The 25,258-nt window shown below is 52.7% G+C and overlaps 1 protein-coding gene across 1 annotated transcript in view; it reads left to right on the top strand.

The window, feature by feature from the left end:
- The window catches only part of LOC309603526 (olfactory receptor 14A16-like), a gene marked incomplete at both ends in the record, with an annotated part of 35,404 nt that extends 10,460 nt beyond the window's left edge, over positions 1 to 24,944 (top strand). The window contains one exon of the mRNA XM_082338350.1: positions 24,130 to 24,944. Coding sequence (XP_082194476.1) covers positions 24,130 to 24,944 — 815 coding nt within the window. The remainder of the gene's footprint in view (positions 1 to 24,129) is intronic.
- Between the last annotated feature and the right edge of the window lie 314 nt (positions 24,945 to 25,258).

The following is a 25,258-nucleotide window of genomic DNA, read 5'->3' as shown; positions in this document are numbered from 1 at the left end:
GGAGTGTACTGAATCTCACTAATCTTCTAGGTATTCCCACATGTCCTGATTCAACTGACCCTTTCTCAAGTCATCTTCTCCAGCAGACTGTCTGCACAGATGCCTTTTTGAGTGTCCCTCTGGTTTTCCTCCTCCCATTACTCTCCATTCCCTCAGACCCCTCCCAAGTACCCAGGTGCTGCTTGGAGCTTCAGGCAGTTGAAAGCTTGCTGCTCCTGTCTCCTGACTGTCTCTGTAGCCAACTCCTTCATTGCCTTTCTCTCTGTCCTTTCCTACTAATCTCACTGAAGATTTTCCCCTCAAAAGTACAAGTGGGATTTAGTGGAGGCAACTTGGACTTCATAGACACCTGAGGAATGTTTTTTTTATTCTTCACTGAACCACTCTTCCTTTTTTTGTTTTTGTTCTTGTTAACTAAGAGAAATGCTGTGTCTCTGTGCAGCCACTTCTCCAAGGAAAGCAGAAGGAAATGGAGGCTGAGACATTCAGCTCCAGCCTGAGTGGGAAAAGCTTTGATTTTAACATGAGTGATGTGAGTTTCAGGTGACCGGTGAGAGAAATGGCAGGTTGGGGTGGGTGGGATGAAGAGTGTCTCTAGAGTGTCTGACAAAAAGGGTCTTACTTTTCCCGCATGTTCATACTTCATCATGAGACCCTCGGGATCAATATGACTTGGAGACTGTCTATATCATTTATTCTGTAAGCAGAAAAATAATGAAATGCATAAATCTTTTAAAAATGTTATTTGTCCTTGACATCTTCTCATTTAGACTATACTCCTGAACTCTCCCTAATGAACCACCCAAGAAGGGAGGCATTAAAGAAAACTGCAGAGGGCCATGGCATGTTAGGGTATCTGCATTTCCAGGAGCCCTCTGCTGCCAAGTTCCTGAACTGCAGCTACCGAAAGGAGATGGAACAAGCCGCTGAAGAAGCCTTTAAAATGTGATTCAAATCTCCAGGACTCTGAGGGTGTCAGTGGGCCCCCTGAGGGCCATCACAGGTGAAGCCATGAAGGGAAGCACGGCTGGAGGTACCCCTCCCTGGGGGCTGCCTTAAAGTGGCAAGAGGTCAGCACTGGTTCCAGGTGACCAAGGCAATGTGCAGGTGGCTCTGCTGCCACGTCAGCCCTTGATGGGTTTCATCCAGAAGGATGGGCAAGCTCTGATCCCTGGCACCTGGGAAGGGAGATCCTTTTCCTCATGCGTTGCTCAGGGCTCTTCATGGAGCAGTGTGATGTGGGGGTGTGCGATGACGAGTGCAGGACAACCCTAGGACTGCCTGGACTCTAGGGGGGGATGAGGAGGCACCAAGGCCATGGGGTTGTAAGGAAATGGTGTCCCCTCGTGGCTCTTGGTGGCAGTGATGATATTCATAGCTGAGAGGAGAGAGACCTTGGTTGTGTTGCGCAAGTCCCAGCCCCACCAAGGCCCTCAGTCATCTCCACCATGGGCTCTTCCATGCTGTCCCATGCCTGCAGCAGTTCTCCTGCAGACTTTGGCCACCCCCCAGCTTCCCCACCTCACTGTGTACCTAGGCTTTACAAATGTCTTTTTGTCCTCCCTGCCTTTTGCTTCTAACACAAAGCGGTGGTTTTCTGGGGATTTGCCAAAGCTGTGAATCCCCAAGCAACACATCCAGCTGCTTTTCACAGCTAATGCCCTGTCCAACCTGACCTTGAATGGTTCCGGCGATGGGCCATCTACCACCTCTCTGGGCAACCTGTGCCAGTGTTTCACTGCCCTCATCATAAAAAAGTTCTTCCTTGTATCTAGTCTGAATCTCCCCTCTTTTAGTTTAAAACCGTTACCCCTTGTCCTATCACTACAGGCCCTACTAAAAAGTCTGTCCCCATCTTTCTTCTAAGCCCCCTTTAATTACTGAAAGGCAGCAGTTGCAGAGCCTTTGCTTCTCCAGGCTGAACAACCCCAACTCTCTCAGCCTTTCCTCATAGCAGAGGTGTTCCATCCCTCTGATCATTTTTGTGGCCCTCCCTAGACCCACTCCAACAGGTCCATGTCTATCCTGTATGGAGCACTCCAGAGAAAAATTAGAGAAAAAATTAATTTTTTCACTAATTTTCCAGGAGAAAAAATTTCTTGGGGGATATTATGAATCTGCATAAATACCTGATGGGAAGGAATGAAGACAAGGGAAACAAAGTCTTCTCAGTAGTTCCCACTGACAAGACAAGAGGTGGAGGACACAGATAAAAACACATGACATTCCATCTGAACCCAAGAAAACACTTTTTCACTCTCAGGGTGGTCAAACACTGGAACAGGTTGCCCAGAGAGGCTGAGGAGCCTCCATCCATGGAGGTATTCCAGACCCACCTAGACAAGGTCCTGAGCAACCTGCTCTAGCTGACCGTGTCTCAGCTGGGGAGTTGCACTTGATGAACTCCAGAGGTCCCTTCCAATCTCAACAACTCTGTCATTCTGTGAGTATGAAGGAGAAAAGTAAGATGGAAAGAAAGGAACAACGCATAGCCCTGATGGCAAACACAGTGGGATCCTGTGGAGAGGGCCCACGCTGGAGCAGGGGAGAAGTGTGAGGAGGAAGGAGTGGCAGAGATGTTCTGTGCTGACCATAACCCCCATTCACCATCCCCCCAGCTCCTCTTGGGGTTGGGGTGGGTAGAAGAATTGGGAGCAATGGAGTAATTTGAGCCTGGGAAGAAGGAGTGGGGTGGGGAAACGGTCTTGAATGTTTTTGCTATGCTTTCTCTCTATCTGAATCTCTTTTAATTGGCAATAAATTCAATTGATCTTCCCCAAGTCAACTCTTCTTTGCCCATGACAGTAATGAGTAAGTGATCTCCCTGTCTTTATCTTGACGCATGAGCTAGTCCACCTTATCTTCTGCCTTTGTACTTTTGAGCTGGGGGTGCGAGTGAGCAGCTGGGTGGGTGTCTGGCTGCTGGCCAAGGCTAACCCACTACAGGACCAGCACAGCAGGACTGCTGTGTCCAGCCTGTGGCTCAGCAGCACAAGGAAGATCCTGACAGACTGAAGCAAGTCCTGCAGAGGCCGGAAGGATGGCTGGGGCCTGGAGCACATAATGGAGAAGGAGAGGCTGAGAGAGCTGGGTTTATCAGAAATCCCTCAGAGCTAAACACTGGAGCAAAGACCCAGGCCAGCTGGGGAGATCTCAGTCAATGGAGATTTTCAAAATTGGTTGAGACAAGCACCTGATTGGGCTGGAGCTGTCTGAGAAGAGGCTTGGCTGAGAGACCAACTGTGGCAAGAGCTCTGGGACTTGGTGTGTAATGAGTGTCAGTAGGAAACTCGTTTCCTTTTGATTAATAATGGCAGTGGAGTTGGGTATCACTAAGCCCCAGAGGAGGATGGGGGTGACCATGCAGCAAAGGATCCTCCTCAGGGCTGGGGTGTATGGCCGGAGATGGAAATGGCCAGTGGGTGGGACTGGGCTGGGACAGTTTTCCTGTGGCAGCTTTCCCAGCGTGTTCAGGGCACATGGCACAGACCAGGACCCTCTCTTCTGCACCTTTGATGCCTTGCTTCCTTCACCATGACACCTGGCTCTGCACTGGGAGTGCTGGCTGCCCCTACCCTGCACACTCACACACCTTAGCTCTGCACTGGTGGTTTTCTCTCCCGGGCTCTTTCCAGCCCAGCCCAGACCCTCCCCACCTCTCCCCCCCTCCCCTGCCCTCTCCCCAGCCCAGCCCAGCCCAGCAGAGCAGCCCAGCCTGGGCTGGCTCCATGGCACTGCCCAGCGCAGGCTGCTGCAGAGCTCTGGGCACTCACCCCACAGCCCCAGCCCCTCTGAAGGCCACAGCAGCTGCTGGGGGGCAGGCAGCGGGGTTCAGGCTCCCCATCAGCCCCACGGCTCGTGCTGGTTCCAAGGGCATGGGGAAACAGAGGCTAGGCACTCTCTGGTTCTCCTGAATTCATCTTGTAGGTGAACCCCAAACCTGACTGAATTTTCCCCCTCCTCTGCTGCCACCAGCCCCACTCCCCAGGACAGCACCAGCGTCCTGGCCCTGAGGGTCCTCAGGCAGCTCCTGCAGCTCTCCACTCTCCCTTCCCTGTGCCTGCTGAGTCCCTGCTGACTCCCATAGCACTGCAGAGTCCTTTTTCATAGGTACCAGAATTTAGCGCTTTATTTCTGGGGGACTTAATCTTTGAGGGTGTTTCACCTTCTGAGTGTCCATTCATTCCAAGCCCAGGGCATGTGGGGAGTCCCCATCGTCTCCTCTTCTGACTTCTCCAAAGTATTTTCTAGAGAGTCTGGTACATGCCATGTGTCCCATCATACAAGAAGCAAGCTGGGGAGAGAATGGGGAGCTGATAGACCATCTCCACTGCCATTAGACACCAAGAAGAGAGCCTTTAAAACCAGAACACTTGGTCCAGTGGAACCCAACCTTACCATGCACTTAACCCCAAAACCACTGAGAATAAAAGCAGAACAGAAATTTTAAAAGACCAATTCCTTGGACATTTTCTTGGAAGGAACTTTGGAAGAAGAGCCCAGCCTTCAGGCACTGCAGCCAGGAGGACCCCTTTTATTGAAGAGCTACAATTTGATGGGCCACATGTGACACAGTGTTGTGCGAGGGTCAGACACAACAGGATTAAACATCCACAGAAGGAGGATAAACCCAGCAAATTCTCTCTAAGTAGAATTATCATGAGAGAAAAAAGCAGAATTGTGCCATAAGATAAACTCTGGGAAACATGCAGAGGAGGGGAGGCAGGTTATTCTCAGTGAAACAGCACCCATTGGATCAGTTTCCATAAGGCATCCTTGAGGTCCTGGTTCCTCATGCTGTAGATGAGAGGGTTCACTGCTGGAGGCACCACCAAGTACAGCAGTGCCGTTACCAAGTCCAGAGATGGGGAGGAGATGGGGGGGGCTTCAGGTAAGTAAATATGGCAGTGCTGACTAACAGGGAGACCACGGCCAGGTGAGGGAGGCACGTGGAAATGGCTTTGTGGCGACCCTGCTCGGATGGGATCCTCAGCATGGCCCTCAAGATCTGCACATAGGACAGCACAATGAAAACAAAACAGCTGAATGCTACTAAGAGACTAACCACAATAAGCCCAACTTCCCTGAGGTAGGCATCTCAGCAAGAGAGCTTGAGGATCTCAGGAATTTCACAGAAGAACTGGTCCACAGCATTGCCTTGACAGAGGGGTAGTGAAAATGTATTGGCAGTGTGCAGGAGACCATTGAGAAACCCATTGCCCCAGGCAGCTGCTGCCATGTGGACACAAGCTCTGCTGCCCAGGAGGGTCCCGTAGTGCAGGGGTTTGCAGATGGCCACGTAGCGGTTGTAGGCCATGATGGTTAGAAAATACAATTCTGCTGACATCAAAAAGACAAACAGAAAGAGCTGGGCAGCACATCCCAAGTATGAGATGTCCCTGGTGTTCCAAAGGGAATTGGCCATGGATTTGGGTAAAGTGCTGGAGATGGAGCCCAGGTCAAGAAAAGAAAGGTTGAGGAGGAAGAAGTACATGGGGGTGTGGAGGCGGTGGTCACAGGCTACAGCGGTGATGATGAGGCCGTTGCCCAGGAGGGCAGCCAGGTAGATGGCCAGGAAGAGCCAGAAGTGCAAGAGCTGCAGCTCCCGTGTGTCTGCAAACACCAGGAGAAGAAACTGTGAGATGGAGCTGCTGTTGGACATTGTGTCCCTCTGGGCATGGGGATCTGTTCAAGGAGGTAAAGGAAGGGAGAACTTAGGGCAGACTGCTTTCAGAAAAATCTATTCAATTTCTTACAGAATGCTTCCAAACTGCCTTTCACTTTTCAGGAAGAGCTTTGATGATCTGTGGTTGGTGCTGGCTGAGGGTGCCCCAGGGAGCAGGAGGCTCTGCTGGGGGCTCTGCAGGGGTCAATCCTGCTCTACACCAGCAGGTAAATAGGAACATAGGGTGCTCTCAGATTAATTCTGCTTGTGATATAAGAAAACTTCTCAGCATTCTGGCTCCCGATTCACCTGACCACAGAGCAGAGCTGTGGGGAGTTTGGGTTGTGCCTTCTGCTCTAGTTGCCCCAGCACAGCTGAGGAGTGGTTTGAATGCAGCAATGCCTGGCATTTCCGCTGCACTGCAAGGGAAACCTTGTGGGTGCTGAGACTGGGCACAGGGACTGTCCCTTAGTGCAGAGTGAGGACAGCCGCTCTGTCCATCAGCCCTGCTCTCAGCTGCCCTCTGCTGGCAGCTCTTTCACCTGGAGGACTATCGCACTCGGGTGTTCCCCCCAAAAGAAAGAGGCCACTGCTGGGAGCAGAGGAATGCAGTTTCCCAGTGCAAATCTCCAAACCCCTCACCCCATCTCATTGTACCTGAGGAGGATCTCAGCTCTGCCCTCCCAGCCAGGGACACAGAGGGCTCATGACAGCTGCCCACATGCAGCCACCCAGCAGCATCTCAATGGCCTTAGCACCGAGGTGTCTTCTCCATGGGGCTCCTGCATAACACAGAGATGCCCTGGGAGAGCTGTGCCGTACGGGAGGGCAGCCTGCAGCCCAGCAGGACCTCCCAAGGACAGAGTCAACTGTCCTACATTTGTTATGTCCTGAAGGGAGGCTGAGATCCCTGCCAGCCACACACACTGCAGTACCCAGAGCCTCACAGGTGAACAGGGTGCGAGCTGGGTGCTTTTCCTCCATGGCCATATGTGCATGACAGCACACGCAGCGTTGGTGTCTGAGCTGCACTTGAATCCTCACCCCCCCCCCCCCACCAGTGAGTGTAACAGTAAGAAGAAGGGCGGCAGGGAGAAGAGGAGAACATGCCAAAGGAGCCCTGCCAGGGGAGGCAGGAGAGGGAGACAGAGAGAGACCCTTGAATTTTAACTCTCTTTGGTGGTCAGGCTGCTTGGGAAGGCAACTCATGGCCAAGTCTCCATGACATTAAGGGCAGAGGCTCTGCTGTGTGAGTGAGGAGACGAGGGGGTTGCTCCAGTGAAAGCACCTGCACTGCAGGGGATGGCAGGGAGATGCCTGAATCCCCACTCCCACAGAATTTCTGGGAGCAGTTCTCTCTTCCTTCCTGCCATGTCTCTCCTGCCTGGAGCTCTTCTTGGCCACGACCTCTTTCTCTGTCCCCACATCTCCTCCCTCTCTGTGCTTACACAGCCCATCCCACCTGCTGTGTGCTCAGCTCTGCCCTGCAGGCACCTCCTGGCAGCAGGGCATTACCCAGGGGCATCTCTGTGTGTGCAGGGGCTAAGGAGCAGCTCAGACAAGTCCTGATAAGACCTGGGGTCTCATTGCCTACTCCAGAGCAGAGAAATAAATTCCCATCTCGCACTGCCCACCCAGCCAACCAGGAATGGAAAAGCCCAAAGCAGGGATTTCTTCCCTTTCAGGCAATCCCCTACCTTGACATCCCTCTTTAGAATGACCCTCTGCAAATGTCCTCCGGGTGATGTAGAAGTCTGAGCAGCCCTGACTCACGCTGCACCCTCTGGACAACAGAGGGATCCTGCCCTGCTTCCACCCACAGGTTCTCCCTGCAGCTTTGAAGGGTGCTCCCTGGGTGGGCTGAGTGCTGACCCTGTCAGATGGCAGAGTCCCTGCCCTGGTGCACAGCCCCCTGTGGTGCAGGGACCCTGCTCTGAAGAACAGCCCTGGGCACCCACAGGTGCACACCGACCTTCAAAACCCCAGAAGAAGGCAGCTGTATTGCCTTTTCTTTCTGATGGTGCAGCAGGGAAGTCCTCTTCTGCAGCATGTCCTCCTCCTCTACATTAGAGAAACTGCGAGAGTCCTCCTGAAAATCCCATAGTCTGTGGGATGTAGCAGCCTTTGGATATCCCTCCAGGAACACCAGCTACATTGGCCTGCAACCAGGGACTTACCATGTAGAGGGCTGTGAAGATCTCTCCCATGCAGTGAGCTCTCACCATCCTCCCACTCCACACTGCCTTACAGTCTCTCTGCCTCACTCCTCTCCTCTCAGCACTTGCAGGCAGTGCCCTCAGCCCTGCTGCCCTTTGCAGAGGAGCTGCTCCTGGGCAGAGCTGTCTCTCTGCAGGGCTGCCCACTTGCCATCAGCTCCCTGCATCCCAGGAGCCCAGCCCAGCTCAGCAGCAGAGGCCCAGCCCAAGGCACCACTTTCTCTGCCCCTCTGGGCTCCCTCCAGGTGTCCCTGGGGCTCCAGGGGAACCTGCTGGGAAACAGGCTGAATGAAAACACTTCTTTTCCCTCCCTCAGCTGGGGAGACACAATTATTCCCAGCACTGTCATTTCTCCTATCAGAAAAAGATTTGGGCAGGAGAATCAGCTTACCTTGTCCCATCATGAGACAGGACAAGCAGACAGTGACAAGGAGGGATCTGCGTTACCCCTGCTGAGGGAAGGGATGCAGATGAGTCAGTAGACACATCTCATTTGTGGGTTTGCAGTCCTGGGGCTAGAAGGGGACTTAGCTCCCTCCCACGCACAACACAAACCAACAGGAGGTGAGAGTCCTCTTGCATCAGGTGTTCAAGTGGGCACAGAATAGGCACCCGCATGTGAGCTCCTTGCCTCAGTTCCCATGCCTGTTAATGGGGATGGAGGGCAGGACTGGGCTGTTCAGACACAACGCCTGGTGACATTGAAGGTGCCAGGAGTGGTCTGTGCAGGCAGCTGCAAGCTCTAATGAAGCCGTTCGTAGAGACAGGCCAACATCTGGGGGAATCCTCTTAGAGGCTGCTGGGAATTTTCTTTGGCCAACTGAAATGACAGCTGATGCCCAAATGAGAGCAAGTGAACCTGCCCCCACTCATTATGTTCAGGGCAGCCTTGAGAGTTATTCGTCTGAACCACTGGAGCCATGTGCCACACGGAGAGCTCAGGCTCTCTCTTTCTCTTCTCCATCAGCTGTATTTACCAGGTCTCCACTCACTCTACTGGCAGTGGCCACATGTTCATCACCACATTGCCTTACAGAGATCCGGGTGTCTACTCAATGTAATGTTTAAATCCAGGCCCACAGAACTACATGAGATGCCAAGGCTTGCAGAGACAGCACAGGAGCAGTGATGAGTGGTGTTCCTCAGGGGTCAGTCTTGGGACTGGCGCTGTTTGACATCTTTGTCGGCGACTTGGACAGTGGGATTCAGTGCACCCTCAGCAAGTTTGCTGACGACACCAAGCTGTGGGGTGCAGTCGACACGCTGGTGGGAAGGGATGCCATCCAGAGGGACCTTGACAGGCTGGAGAGGTGGGCCCATGCGAACCTCATGAAGTTCAACAAGGCCATGTGCAAGGTCCTGTACATGTTCGGGGCAATCCCAAGCAGAAATACAGGCTGTGCTGAGAATGGATTGAGAGCAGCCCTGAGGAGAAGGACTTGCGGATGCTGCTTAATCAGAAACTCAACATGACCCGGCAATGTGCTCTCGCAGCCCAGAAGGCCAACCGTATCCTGGGCCGCTTCAAAAGAAGCATGACCAGCAGGGCGAGGGAGGTGATTCTGCCCCTCTACTCCACTCTCGTGAGGCCCCGCCTTGAGTACTGCATTCTGGTCTGGGGTCCCCAATAGAAGACGGACATGGACCTGTTGGAGTGAGTCCAGAGGAGGGCCATGAAGGTGATCAGAGGGCTGGAGCAGCTCTCCTATGAAGACAGGCTGAGAGAGTTGGGGTTGTTCAGCCTGGAGAAGAGAAGGCTCTGGGGGCAGCTTCTAGCAGCCTTCCAGTACCTGAAGGGGGCCTGTAAGAAAGCTGGAGAGGGACTTTTTATAAGGGCATTGTAGTGCTAGGACAAGGGGTAATGGTTTTAAAGTGAAAGAGGGTACGTTTAGATTAGATACAAGGAAGAAATTCTTCTCTATGAGGGTGATGAGGCCCTGGAAGAGGCTGCCCAGGGAAGCTGTGGATGCCCCCTCCCTGGAAGTGTTCAAGGACAGCTTGGATGGGGCTTTGAGCAACCTGGTCTAGTGGAAGGTGTCCCTGCCCATGGCAGGGGGGTTGGAACCAGATCATCTTTAAGGTTTCTTCCAACCCAAACCATTCTTTGATTCTATGATGGTTCTATTTACCAACAGGAAAGCAATTCCCATTCAGGGTGGGTGTGTGACAGACACCCCAGAAGGCATTGCAAGCAGTGTGATTTGGTGCCTGTGTGCTGTTGACTGATGCCATCAGTCAGAGGCATCAGTCATCAGATGCCATCAGAGAGGCAAGGTCCCTTCTCTTCCCAAAAGCTGCAGGCATTGCCTGAACACAAAGCACATCACACTGGGGTCTTTACTCACACCCACGATGATACAGCCAAGGAACAGACGAACCATTTTCACCGTGTGCCTGGATACACCTTGTCTTCAAAGAAAGTATCCCCCAAGCACAGCAACGGGTCCTACCAAAACAAAACTGAAACTGAAAAGGGCATGCAAGGGCACCAAGATGAGCTGTTTCTATTTCAGGAACAGCTACAGAGGAATCAGAAATACTGTGGGACCACTGCTAAATGTAGTAAGAGTAGGTGTAGGTAGGCTGAGACACTCTACGTCCTCTTTGCCTCAGTTGCCACCAGCAAGGTCTCCCAGGCCTTTGTGCTCTGAGGCAGAACTCTGGAGGAGAGCAACCAGCAGTGGATGAGGACCAAGGCAGGGGTTACTTGAGCAAACTACACCCTTACCTGTCCATGGGACCAGAGGGGCTGCACTCAAGGGTGCTGAGAGAGTGTTTTTCACCAGGAGGCACTGGTCCATTCTAATTCCAGTAAGAAAGGCACTCGGACGCTGTGAGGGATCTTGTAAAATGCTGCTCATTAGCACTAACCCTGTAAGGAGAGAATCATGCAGATCATCTCAGGTGCCTTTAGATGGTGGGAACCCCAAGTGGTGTAGCACTGAACAGGCCTCTGACCCCCACACAGCATGCCATGCAGACCCACTCATAGAAGACAGTCTCCTGGTTTGGTCATTCAAGCTGCTCTTTGCTTTTTTTACAAGAAACCACCTCTTTTCCTCATCTCTACAGTCAAAGAGAAAGGACGTTCTCATGAGAACTCCTTGCTGCACTGTTAGGTACAGACAAGGCCACGCAGGAGGCAGAAGGGCTGATACTGAGTGGGAGCTGCCTGCAGGCCCCTTGGGACAATGAGCTGCTGAGGTTGTCCTGCAGCCAAAGGATCTGTGCAGCACAGCACAGGCGTGAAGGCCAGGCTGTATGTGCAGTGCATCCCAGCTGGCTGTACCGTGGTCTTCTGGTCAGGATCACTGCTCAGGTTTGCCTGTGAGAAGTCTGCGCTCCACCCTGGTGCCACAGCTGAGCTGCTGCGGCTGAAACATGCACAGCCAGGAGGAGGTGGATCGCAGGCAGGAGGAGCTGGACCCCCATGGCTTGTCACACAACTGTGATGGTTTGGGATGAAATGAGATGTGGTGGGACAGCTTGCTTGTGTGGGGTTCTGCAATGGAGGAAAACAGGCTCTGCTGGAGAGACTGGCAGAGAGGATGAGTCTGGGGAATGCTCCTTGTGTTGAGCAGATGCCCCTGGTGTTCTCCTCCTGTGGAGGACGACATCCAGCAGTGGATGAGGATTGACTTTGCTTGAGCAAACTCAAGCACTATTACAGAAATAGAGATGGGTCATGTGACCAGATCCCTGAACACAAGTATTGGTATGCCACGACCCCTGGGATTCCACTTTTTGGTCCAGAGGAATATGATAGCCCTTGAGAGGTCCTGGAATATCTCCTGACCCATGTGGTGGTTTAGGCTGTGAGGGGAATCAAAACAACACCTCTGACTGGAGTAGTTTCACCTTCAGTGCTGATGTACAGGGCAGATGGAGGGACTTCAGACCTTGCAGGCACTCTGTGCAAGGGTTAGGTCTTCAGGGATCCAAAATGAAGATAATGGTGTTGTGTCAGTGTCCATCACATAAAAATTGGGCCTGTTTTGTGCTTTTTCCCAGTTTGGGATCTGCCCCTTGACATTTTTTGGTAAAACCATAAGCTCCTCACACACACACACACACTTGAAAGAAGGATGAAAGACAGCAGAAATTAATCAGGGGCAACATTGTCTGAAAGGTATTACCATGAAACAGTAAGAAAGGGTTAGCAATGAGAGAAAAAGCAGTGTTCTAAACAGTTCATGCCAGAATCTAAATACTTTTAAATTATAGCTATCTTGTCAAGGAAGACGGAATGAGAAGAATAAGAGCATAGAAGATTTAAATAATAAGGAAGAATAAATCATTTTTTCTTCTTTTTCCAGTTTTCTTTATTTTTCTGCTTACAGAACAAGTGAGATCAGCCTTCTCCTATTCCTATTCATCCAGACCATCTCCTGAGGAACTCTGCTTGGCCTCAGTTGCCACAGTGAGCAGCTTTGGGCTGATGAGACCTAGGCGGGGCCAGGAGCAACAGCAGCCCAGCCTCCGCCACGTATAAAGGAAGCCCTTAGGGAGCGCGAGCGACCCATAGCACCACCAACAGGGCGGGCATGGCGTGTCAGAAAGGGTGTCGTGCATCAGAAAGGGTACGACACGTCAGAAAGGGCATGGCGCAGCAGTTCACGCAGAAGGGCGTGCAGGAAGGGCCCTGAAGATCAACCAGGGAGCATCCGGCAAAAAAACATGGCCTCGCTAAGCTCTGCACCCACCACGACGGACGCAGCTGCCCAGACAGAGCTCCAGTGGGAACACGCTGCCACCCAGGTGTCAGGCTGCAGGGTTTGCCCTGCGCTTACGCCAGTACCGGACGGCAGCAGTGAGCACCCCTGTGGGAGGCACGCCCAGGTAGAGGAGCTCCTCTGCTTAGTGATGGAGCTGTGGGAGGAGGTGAGTAGGCTGAGGAGTATGAGGGAGTGCAAGAGAGGATGGATTACTGGAATCACACCCTACCTTCCCTCAGACAGGCCCAACAGGCAGACAGGACCCATGAGACAGAAGATGCCTTATCCTCTCTCCACCTGGCTGAACATAGTGACTTAAGGGATAGGGGGCAATGGTGACAAGTTCCTGCCCGGTGCAGCACAGGCGAGTCTCCTCTGTGACTGCCCCACCTTCCCAGGTGCCATTACAAAACAGGTGTGAAGCTCTGCAAGTGGAACCAAACAACGCCGGGGACGATGGTACATCCAGCTTGGAGGTGTCACCAAGGGTAAGTCAGCCTACACCCTGCATCAAAACAGCTTCCACAAAGAAGAAAAGACGCGTCATTGTCATAGGAGACTCTCTCCTGAGGGGAACAGAAAGCCCGATATGCATACTGGAGCCACTTCTTAGGGAAGTCTGCCGCCTCCCGGGGACCCGGGTTAAAGATGTGAAGAGAAAGCTTCCTGCCCTGGTACCGCCCTCAGATGACTACCCATTATTGGTTTCTCAGGTAGGCAGTGAGGAAGTTTCAACTAGAAGTCCAAGGGTAATCAAGAGAGACTTCAGGTCGTTGGGCTGACTGGTTAAGGGATCAGGAGCCCAAGCAGTGTTCTGCTCTACCCCTCCAGTTGCAGGGAATGATGAGGGAAGACACAGGAAGAGCCAGCAGATCAATACCTGGCTCCGAGCCTGGTGTCTCCGGCAAGATTTCAGTTTTTTTGATCATGGGCAACAAACAGGAGGAGTTGGAAGCCATTGTGCAGCAGGAAAACTGTGACATAGTTGCCATCACAGAAACATGGTGGGATGACTCGCACAACTGGAGTGCTGCAATGGACGGCTCTAAACTCTTCAGAAGGGACAGGCAAGGAAGGAGAGGTGATGGGGTTAGCCGTGTACGTTAGGGACTGTTTTGGTTGTCTAGAGCTTAATGATGGTGACCACAGGGTTGAGTGTTTATGGGTAAGAATCAGGGGGAAGGTCAACAAGGCAGATATCATGGTGGGAGTCTGTTAGAGACCACCCAACCAGGATGAAAAGGTGGACAAAGTATCCTATAAGCAGCTGGGAGAAGTCTCACCATCACTAGCCCTTGTTCTCATGAAGGACTTGATCTTACCAGATGCCTGCTGGAAATAAAATACAGAGAGAGGAAACAGCCTAGGAGGTTCCTGGAGTGTGTGGAAGATAACTTCCTGACACAGCTGGTGAGGGAGCCAATGAGGGCACGCGCCCCACTGGACCTGTTGTTTGCAAACAGAGAAGGCCTGATGAGTGATGTGACGGTTGGAGGCAGTCTAGGGCATAGTGATCAAGAAATGATAGTTTTTGATTCTTGGAGAAGTAAGGAGTAGGGTCAGCAGAACTGTTACCTTGGATTTCCAGAGGGCAGCCTCTCACCTGTTTAGGATCCTGGTTGACAGAGTCCCTTGGGAAGCAGTCCTGAAGGGCAAAGGAGTCGAGGAAGGCTGGACATTCTTCAAGAAGGAGACCTTAAAGGAGCAGGAGCAAGCCATCCCCAAGTGCCGAAAGACGGCAGGGGATAAGATGGGTCTGGCTGAATAGGGAGCTTTGACTGGAACTCAGGAAGAGGTGACCTGCTTAGTGGATTAGGGAAAGGCTGTGGATGTTGTCTGCTTAGACTTTAGTAAAGCCTTTGACACTGTTTCCCACAGCATTCTCCTGGAGAAACTAGTGGCTCATGGCTTGTATGAGCATACGCTTCACTGGGTAAAAAACTGACTGGGTGGCCGGGCCCAAAGAGTTGGGGTGAATGGATTTAAATCTAGTTGGAAGCCAGTCATAAGTGGTGTTCTCCAGGGCTCAGTACTGGGGCCACTTCTGCTTAGTATCTTTATCAATGATCTGGATGAGGGCATTGAGCGCACCCTCAGTAAGTTGCAGATGACACCAAGTTGGGTGGAAGTGTTGACCTGCTGGAGGGTAGGAAGGCCCTACAGAGGGACCTGGACAGGCTGGATCGATGGGCTGAGGCCAACTGTATGAGGTTCAACAAGGCTCAGGGCCAGGTCCTGCACTTGGTCAGCCAAAAACTCCATGCAACGCTACAGGCTGGGGGAGGAGTGGCTGGAGAGCTGCCTGGCAGAAAAGGACCTGCGGGTGTTGGTCGACAGCTGGCTGAAGATGAGCCAGCAGTGTGCTCAGGTGGCCAAGAAGGCCAATGGCATCCTGGCTTGTATCAGGAATAGTGTGGCCAGCAGGACCAGGGAGGTGATTGTCCCCCTGTATTCGGCACTGGTGAGGCCGCACCTCGAATATGGTCTTCAGTGTTGGGCCCCTCACTACAGAAGTGATGGAGCATGTCCAAAGAAGGGCAACGAAGCTGGTGAAGGGTCTAGAGCACAAGTCTTATGAGGAGCGGCTGAGGGAACTGGGGTTGTTTAGCCTGGAGAAGAGGAGGCTGAGGGGAGACCTTATTGCTCTCTACAACTACCTGAAAGGAGGTTGTAGCGACGCGAGTGTCGGTCTCTTCTCCCAAGTAACAAGCACTAGGGCAAGAGGAAATGGCCTCAAGTTTCACCAGAGGAGGTTTAGATTGGAAATATTTCTTCCCTGTGAGGGTAATCAGGCACTGGAACAGGCTGCCCTGGGAAGTGGTTGAGTCCCCATCCCTGGAGGTGTTGAAAAGACGGGTAGACGTGGTGCTTAGGGACATGGTTTAGTCATGGACTTGGCAGTGTTAGGTTAGTGGTTGGACTTGATAACCTTAAAGGTCTTTTCTAACCTAAACAATTCTATGATTGTAAGTAAGTGTTCTGAGAGAGTGTTTTTCACCAGGAGGTGCTGGGCCAATATGATCCCAGTAAGACAGGCACTCAGACTTTGTAAGGTATTTTTTAAAATGCTTTGCATGACAGCTAACACTGTAAGGAAAGAATCCTACAGAGAATCTTATGTCCCTTTAGATGGTGGGTACCCAGGTTGTGTAGCACTGAATGGGCCTCCAACCCAAATGCAGCACACTATGCAGACCCCATCCATAGCAGGGAGTCTCTTGTTTTGGTCATTCTAGCTATTGCAGGATTTTCTTACAAGGAAACAAGTCTATTTATCATCTCTACAGTCAAACAGAAGCAATGTTCTCAGGAGAACTTCTTCCTGCCCTGGCTGATACAAGCAAGGCCACGCAGGGGGCATAATGGCCAGTACCGAGTGGGAGCTGCCTGCAGGCTCCTCTGTTACAACAAGCTGCTGAGCTTCTCCTGCGGCCAAGGGATCTGTGCAGCACAGCCCAGGTGTGAAGGCTATGGTGTACATGCAGCCCAGCACAGCCCAGCCCAGCCCAGCACTGACTGCTCCAGGTACAGTGTTCCGGTCAGGATGACCGCTCAGGTTTCCCTGGGAGGAGTCTGAGCTCCACTCTGGTGCCACAGCTGAGGTGCTGCGGCCAACATGTGCATGGGCAGGAGGAGCTGGAGCCCAGCCAGGAGGAGCTGGAGCCCCATGTCTTGTCACAGAACTGGGGTGGTTTTGGCTTAACTGAGATGTGGTGGGGCAGCTTGCTTACCTGGGGTGCTGCAGTGGAGGGATACAGGCTCTGCTGGAGAGAGTGGTGGGGAATCTGAGGAGAGGGGATGACCCCTGTATGAAGGCCCAGCTCAGATTTATTCAGGCTCTTCATATGACAGGCAGCGGGTCGGGTTAGCCTGTCATTAAGGACCAGAGGAGTCAGTAAGGGTGACATTGTGTTGGCAGTTACGATCCACTTGATCAAAAACGGCAGAAGGAGAAAGTCTTCTGTCAGCAATGTGAGGCAGTCTGAAGATCAATGCACAGGTTCCCACGGGGAGCTGTAATTGCCCTGGCATTCACTGGCCAGGCAAAGCAACAGGGTGCCAACAGTCTGGAGGATCTTGGGATGACTTCTTAGCAGAGCTGCCAGGTGGGCCAAGAAGCGTGATGCTCCCCTGGATCTGGTATGGCAAAGAAGGAAGAGTTGGTCAGGGATGTGATCATCAGTGTCAGCCTTGGCTGTCGTGACCAGGAAATAGCGGGGTCCCAGGTGCCAAAGAGGATTGAGGAAGGCCAGCAGTGGAGCACAGATGGGTGCACCCCAGACAAGACTTGGACATACGTGGGAAACTGATACAGGTGGTGCCATGGGAAGCAGCTCTGAAGGGTAAAGGAGCTCAGGAAATCTGACAGGCCTTACAGGACTGCCTCCTCCAAAGACAAGAATGATCTCTTTGAATAGCCATGAAGAGAAACATTCATCTCAGGGGGCTGCTGGTATAAACTGAGCAAAAAGGCAGCCCCCAGGAGGTGGAAGCAGGGGAAGATGCAAAGGAGGAATTGAGAAAACCTGCCCCAGGATGAAGGGAGGATGCCAAAGCGAAAGCTCCCATAGGCTTGAGAGTTGCAGGGAAAAGGAACATCAAAATGAACATCAAAATGAGCTGACAGAGGCTTAGAAGGTCATGCAGAATGGGCCACACTCTGCCTGGAGGCCTGGAACAAGTGGGCACTGGTTTGCATCTTGAATGCATGCCTCAGCCTAGCAGATGGGGATTCCCCCTGCTGACGGTAGCTGTGGTGGTCCATCCACATGGGTCTTGATGGTGCAAGATTCCACTTGAAGACATTCCTATAACCCAAATACATTGGGATTCATGCAGAACTGCCTATTCAAAATCGAGCATTTGATTCACGTTGCCTCTTTGCTTTGACATCTTCTCACTTTGACTACACGCCTGAAATCTCTCTAGGAAGCCACGTAAGAATTGAGGACTAAAGGAAAGTTATGCCCAGAAGAGGCTCCTTGGGGTGTTTTGTGTTGCAATGAGCCCTCTGGTGCCGAGTTCCTGAACTGCAGCTCCTGAAAGACTGACCAAGCCTCCAGAGAAGTAAAAGAAGCACAGCTGAAGGTTTCAGAGGGTGTTAGCAGGCCCTGCTGAAGACCATCACTGAAGAGACCATGCAGGGAATGAGCAGAGAAGGTTCCTGTCCCTGGGGGCTGGTGAAGCAGGGAGTCGGAGGCACTTGGCACAGGAGGAAATTGAAATGTGAAGTTTTCACACTGTGAAAACCTTTGATGTGCTTCACCAAACAGGATGGCCAAACCCTGACCCCCATCCCCTGCAGAGGGGGCTCCTTTCCCTCTTGTGATGCTCTGGGCTCTGCCTGGGGGCATTGTGATGTGGGAGTGTGTGATGGCAGGCACGGGTCAGTGGTAGGATACCTCCCAGGCTCTATGGAGGGTGGGCGAGGAGGAGGCAACGAGGCGCTGGAGCTGTAAGGACCTCATGTCCTCTCGTGGGTCTCAGTGGAAGAGACAGAAGCCATAGCTGAGTGGACAAGGGCCTCCGTTCTGTTGGGGTGTGAAAGCCCCACCAAGGCCCTTGGCCATCCCCACCATAGCTACACTGACATGCTAGAATCCTCTGTTTAGCTCCCCATCCCAGCACTCAGCTGCCCATCCTCCTTCTGCTGCTGCTTCCAAATCAAGACTCAACCTATTTCACTTCAGCATGACAGCCCCCGACATGTCAAGTCTTCTTCCTGCCTTCAATGCACTCACTGCTGCACCTGCACTGCTCCCTCTCTGCATGCCCCTGTGTCTCACCAACCCTTCCTCTTCCCCTGCAGTGGTGGGACCTCACCCCAGGAGGGCTGTGCATCCTCCAGGCTCAGGGAGGTTTCCTGACACCCACCCAAGTGTGAGGAGTGGAGGAGGGGAGGACAGCCAGGTCAGCTCATGGGGCATGACTGAGCACAGACACCCCAAGCAGTGGGCGTTCCCCATCTGTCAGGCTGAACCATGCACATGAGGTAAAAAAATCTGTATGTGTCAGGGCAGTTTGGGGACATCTGTGAAGCAGCCCTGAACCTGATGTGAATGACTTCTGGGGTCAGGGAGAACCTGAGCACTTTCCCTAGTTTGCAGACATGAGGGGGAAGGAAGGACAGCATCATTGAGGATGGAGGGGACCTCGGGAGGTGTCTGGACCAACCTCCTGCTCAAAGCAGGGTCAGACGGACTACTCAGGCCTTTATCCAAACACATCTTGATCCCATTCCAGGACAGAGCCACTGCACGCTCCCTGGGAAACAGCTTCCAGCACTTGACTATCCTTATGCTGGAATAATTTCTCCCTCTCTCTAGGCTGACCCTCTCTTGTTTCAGCCCATTGCCTCTTGTCCTTGTGTCATGGACATGAGCCTGACTCCATCTTCCTGGGAACCATGCAATGCTGCTACATATTTCCCACAAGATCCTCTCTACTCCTGTCTGAACAAGCCCAGCCCTCTAAGCCTCTTCTCCCCGTTCAAGTTCTTCTACCCTGCTGACCTTGGTGGCCCGCCACTGACCTGGCTCCACTATGTCGAGGTCTCTCTCTCAAAACCTAGGAAAATATTCTGGCTATGGTGTCAAAAGTGCTCAGCAGACTGGCTGTGCTCCAGCTCCTACAGCCCAGGATGCTGTTGGCCTTCTTTCCTGATTGCTCCTCTTTTGCTTAATGGAACCCAAGGACCAAAGCCTTTTTCTCTGAGCTGCTGCCCACCTGGACAGTCCCTGGTCCGTGTTGTGTCATGGGCTTAGTCGACATCAAGGGCACAACTTATTGGCTATCCTGAGGTTCCTATTGGCCCATTACTCCAGCTTGTCTTTGTCGTTTGGGATGGCCACCCTGCCCTCCACTGTAGTGTCTGCTCTCCTCAATGTGTTGTCTTCTACAAATGTTATGAAAATACACCCTCTCATCTCCTCTGGGTCATTAAAAACACATTAAACAAGGCAGGTGGCAGCAGAGACCCCTGCAGGACCCTACCAGCTAGATGCCTCCAGGCACAGTGCCAAACATTGACTATGTCCCTCTGAGCCCAACCATCCATCTGTTTTTTTACCCACCTGTTTTTCCAAACAGGCAGACCATAATATCCTAACGTGGGCGTAAGAATATTGGAGCAGGTGGGTGATGCTGAAAACTTCACTGACTTCCAGGTCAAAAGACAACCACTGCCCTCCCTGGGTCCAGCAATCCTGTCCTTTCATCACAGAAAGCAAGGAAGATGGTGAGATACAAGCTCCTCTGGGTAAATCCAGTCCCCTTCTCTTTCAGACACCCAGAAATGGGATCCAAGTGAACACAATCTGGGGCACAGCCTTTCATTCCCCTGCTCATCCTCTGGGCATTTTAAAAAGGTGCCTGCAACATTTATATTTTCCCATTTTCTGTTGCCACAGATTCCATGACCTTCTAAAGATGATGGAGAGTGGCCTGGCTGTGCCATTGGCCTGCTCACTCAGCTCCCTGCGATGCTGCCCCTCCTGTCCCATACACTGGGAAGGATGGAGTTTGCTCAAGTGATCCGACTTGATCCCCATCCACCGCTGGTTGATCTCCTCCAGAGTCCTGCCCTGAGTCACAGAGGCCTGGGAGACCTTGCTGGGGAAGACTGAGGCAAAGAGGACACACAGAATCTTACACATATCTACACCTGCTCTTACTAAATTCAGCAGTGGCCACACAGTACCTTTGTTTCTTCTTTAACTGTTCCTGAAGCAGTAAACACTCCTTATGGTGCCCTTCAGTTGCCTTTCAAGTTTAGACTGAGTTTCCATCTGGACCCTTGCTGAGCTTGGAGGATGCTGTCCTTGAAGAGCAGCTGTCCTGAGCTCTGCCACCATGTCACAGCTCTGTCTGCTCAGGAACAGCTCCAGCTCCTCCTGCCTGTGCCCCTGGCTGAGGGCACTGCTGCACATTTGGACTGAAGCAACAAAGCTGTGCAACCAAGCAAGCTCTGACTCGCCATAAGGAACCCTGGTACCAAGGGTCCAAGACCCCGTGGGTGCAAAAGCAGAGACATGGTGTGGGCAAAAGAGAGCTGCATGTCTTCCTAGCCCCAGCTCTAAAGACCCAGCATGAAATGCCTATTTCATTGAACTGAGGATAAGTCCCCAGCTTGAAGAAATTAGATCTTTCCTTGTCACCTTCCTGGGTGTCCTGCCTAATGATGGGACAAAAAAAGGGGATTCTCATGTCTTTTCATGATAGGAGAAATGACACTGCTGGAAGTAATTGTGTCTCTGCAGCTGAGGGAGGCAGCATCAGACATGCCTTCAGCCTGTTTCCCGGCAGGTTCCCCTGGAGCCCCAGGGACACCTGGAGGGAGCCCAGAGGGGCAGAGAAAGTGGTGCCTTGGGCTGGGCCTCTGCTGCTGAGCTGGGCTGGGCTCCTGGGATGGAGGGAGCTGCTGGCAAGTGGGCAGCACTGCAGAGAGACAGCTCTGCCCAGGAGCAGCTCCTCTGCAAAGGGCAGCAGGGCTGAGGGCACTGCCTGCAGGCAGCGAGGGGTGATGAGAGAAGTAAGAGTAATCTTAAAGGCTGCATGAGGTGGGAGGATGCTGAGAGCTCACTGGAGGAGAAATCTTCACAGTCCTTAACAGAGTAAGTCTCTGGCAGCAGGGCAATGCCCATGAGTGTCTTGGAGGGGTCTCCTAGACATGGCACATCATCCTGCAGATAAAAATTGCAGGGTGGCTCTCAGGGTTCCTTTACTGTGGAGAAGGACATGTTCTGTCCTGCCACACTGTCAGAGGATAGGACATGACTGCTTGTCCCTGGGATGGCTGCAGGGGTGTGCATGCAGGGGTGCCCATGCTGTCCTTCAGAGCAGGGTCCCTGCACCCCAGGGGGCTGTGCACCAGGGCAGGGACTCTGCCGTCTGACCGGGTCAGCCCTCAGCCTGCCCAGGGAACACCCTTCAAAGCTGCGGGGAGAACCTGTGGGTGGAAGCAGGGCAGGATCCCTCTGTTGTCCAGAGGGTGCAGCATGGGTCAGGGCTGCTCAGACTTCTACATCACCGAGAGGACATTTGCAGAGAGTCATTCTAAAGAGGGATGTCAAGGTAGGGGATTGCCTGAAAGGGAAGAAATCTGTGCTTTGAGTTTTTCCACTCTTGGTTGGCTGGGTGGGCAATGGGAGATGGGAATTTACTTCTCTGCTCCGGAATAGGCAATGAGACCCCAATTCTCATTAGGAGTTCTCTGAGCTGCTCCTTAGCCCCTGCACACACAGAGATGCCCCTGGGCAATGCCCTGCTGCCAGGAGGTGCCTGCAGGGCAGAGCTGAGCACACAGCAGGTAGGATGGGCTCTGTGAGCACTGACAGGGAGGAGATGTGGGGACAGAGAAAGAGGTCGTGGCCAAGAAGAGCTCCAGGCAGCAGAGCCATGGGCAGGAAGGAAGAGAGACCTGCTCCCAGAAATGTTGTGCGAGTGGGGAATCAGACATCTCCCTGCCACCCCCTGTAGTGCAGGTGCTTTCACTGGAGCAACCCCCTGGTCTCCTCACTCACACAGCAGAGCCTCTGCCCTTAATGTCATGGGGACTTGGCCATGAGTTGCCCTACCCAGCAGCCTTACCATCAAAGAGGAGAAAAACTCAAGCGTGTGACAGAGTGTCCCTCTCGTGCCTCCATTGGCAGGTGTCCTTTGGCATGTTCTCCTCTTCTCCCTAACGCCCTTTTTCTTACTGTTACACTCACTGGTGGGGGGGGGTGAGGATTCAAGTGCAGCTCAGACACCAACACTGTGTGTGCTGTCATGCACGTATGGCCATGGAGGAAAAGCACCCAGCTCGCACCCTGTTCACCTGTGGGGCTCTGGGTACTGCAGTGGGTGCGGCTGGCAGGGATCTCACCCTCCCTTCAGGACGTAACAAATTCAGGACAGTTGACTCTGTCCTTGGGAGGTCCTGCTGGGCTGCAGGCTGCCCTCCCATAGGGCACAGCTCTCCCAGGGCATCTCTGTGTTATGCAGGAGCCCCATGGAGAAGACACCTCGGTGCTAAGGCCATTGAGATGCTGCTGGATGGCTGCCTGTGGGCAGCTGTCATGAGCCCTCTGTGTCCCTGGCTGGGAGGACAGAGCTGAGATCCTCCTCAGGTACAATGAGATGGCGTGAGGGGTTTGGAGATCTGCACTTGGAAACTGGATTCCTCTGCTCCCAGCAGTGGCCTCTTTCTTTTGGGGGGAACACCCGAGTGCGATAGTCCTCCCGGTGGAAGAGCTGCCAGCACAGGGCAGCTGAGAGCAGGGCTGATGGCCAGAGTGGCTGTCGTCGCTCTGCACTTGGGTCTTGCACTTGGGTCACAACAACCCCATGCAGCACTAAAGGCTTGGGGAGGAGTGGCTGGAGACCTGCCTGGCAGAAAAGGTCCTGGGGGTGTTGGTCAACAGCTGCCTGAATATGAGCCAGCAGTGTGCTCACATGGCCAAGAGGGCCAATGGCATCCTGGCTTGTTTCAGGAATAGTGTGGCCAGCAGGACCAGGGAGATGGTAGTGCCCCTGTACTCGGCACTGGTGAGGCCGCACCTCAAATCCTGTGTGCAGTGTTGGGCCCTTCACTACAAGAAGGAAATCGAGATGCTGGAGCGTGTCCAAAGAAGGGCAATGAAGTTGGTGAAGGGTCTGGAGCACAAGGCTGGTGAGGAGCGGCTGAGGGAGCTGGGGGTGCTCAGCCTGGAGAAGAGGAGGCTGAGGGGAGACCTTATTGCTCTCTACAACTACCTGAAAGGAGGTTGTAGCGAGGTGGGGGTCGGTCTCTTCTCCCAAGTAACAAGTGATAGGATGATAGGAAACGGCCTCAAGCTGTGCCACAGCAGATTTAGGTTGGGTATTAGGAAAAACTTCTTTGCCGAAAGGGTAGTCAGGCATTGGCACAGGCTGCCCAGGGAAGTGGTTTAGTCTCCATCCCTGGAGGTATTTAAAAGATGGGTAGATGTGGTGCTTCGGGACATGCCTTAGTGGTGGACTTGGCAGTGCTAGGTTAACGGTTGGACTCGATGATCTTGAGGGTCTTTTCCAATCCTAACGATTATTCTATGAAAACAAATTTCCCATTTTTTCTGCTCTGCAGTAGAGTGATTTTGAAGTGACAATGCTGAAAATGTCTGTGATATCACGAGTGGATTTAATGTGCAGTCACTCTGAGTTCCTATTTTCCTACTGCTGTAGGGCAGGACTGAGTCCTGCAGAGCCCCCAGCAGAACCTCCTGCTCCCTGGGGCACCCTCAGCCAGCACCAACCAGAGCTTATGAAAGGGACCTGCCAAACACCTTCCTGAATGGAGAGAGAGACATTTTGGGAAGAGGGGTTCTATGAGAAATGTCTTTTATTTTGCTCAGAGAAATCTCTCCTAACTTTTCGCTGTCTTTGTCCTCTAGTACAGTCCTCCATGCCCAGAGGCAAAAGATGTCCAACAGCAGCTCCATCACCCACTTCCTCCTCTTGCCATTCACAGACACGTGGGAGCTGCAGCTCTTGCACTTCTGGCTCTTCCTGGCCATCTACCTGTCTGCCCTCCTAGGCAACGGCCTCATCATCACTGCCATCGCCTGTGACCACCGCCTCCACACCCCCATGTACTTCTTCCTCCTCAACCTCTCTGTTCTTGACCTGGGCTGCATCTCCACCACTGTCCCCAAAGCCATGGACAATTCCCTCTGGAACACCAGGGCCATCTCCTACGCAGGATGTGCTTCACAAATCTTTCTGTTCGTATTTTTGATGTCAGCAGAGTATTTTCTCCTCACCATCATGGCCTATGACCGCTACGTGGCCATCTGCAAACCCCTGCACTATGGGACCCTCCTGGGCAGCAGAGCTTGTGTCCACATGGCAGCAGCTGCCTGGGGCAATGGGTTCCTCTATGCTCTCCTGCACACTGCCAATACACTTTCACTATCCCTCTGCCGAGGCAATGCTGTGGACCAGTTCTTCTGTGAAATCCCCCACATCCTCAAGCTCTCCTGCGCACACTCCTACCTCAGGGAGGCTGGGCTTCTTGTCATTAGTGTCTTTGTGAACTGTGGGTGTTTTGTTTTCATTGTGCTGTCCTATGTGCAGATCTTCAGGGCCGTGCTGAGGATGCCCTCTGAGCAAGGATGGCACAAAGCCTTTTCCACGTGCCTCCCTCACCTGGCCGTGGTCTCCCTGTTTATCAGCACTGGCATGTTTGCCTACCTGAAGCCCCCTTCCATCTCCTCCCCATCGCTGGATCTGGTGGTGGCAGTTCTGTACTCAGTGGTGCCTCCAGCTGTGAACCCCCTCATCTACAGCATGAGAAACCGGGAGCTCAAGGGCACCTTATGGAAACTGATCCAATGGGTGCTGTTTCAATGACAATAACCTGCCTCTGCTCCTCTACATCTTTCCCAGACAAAGAGTCTGTTTTTTTTCACTCGTGATAATTCTACGGAGAGATAATTTTCTGGGTTTATCCTCCTTCTGTGGAGGTTTGATCCTGTTGTGTCTGACCCCTGCACAATACTGTGTCAAATGTGGCCTGTCAGATTGCAGCTCTTCTATTAAAGGTGATCTCCTGGGTGCAATGACTGAAGGCTGGGCTCTTCCTCCAAGGTTGCTTCCAAGAAAATGTCCAAGGAATTGGCCTTTTAAAATTTCTGTTCTCCTTGTGTTCTCAGTGGTTTTGGGGT

This window comes from Platalea leucorodia, assembly GCF_965183815.1.
Source record: "Platalea leucorodia genome assembly, contig: HAP1_HAP1_SCAFFOLD_119, whole genome shotgun sequence".
Classification (NCBI taxonomy): Eukaryota; Metazoa; Chordata; class Aves; order Pelecaniformes; family Threskiornithidae; genus Platalea; species Platalea leucorodia.
Note: the sequence above shows the minus strand (reverse complement) of the source record. Positions and strands in the feature narration are given on the sequence as shown.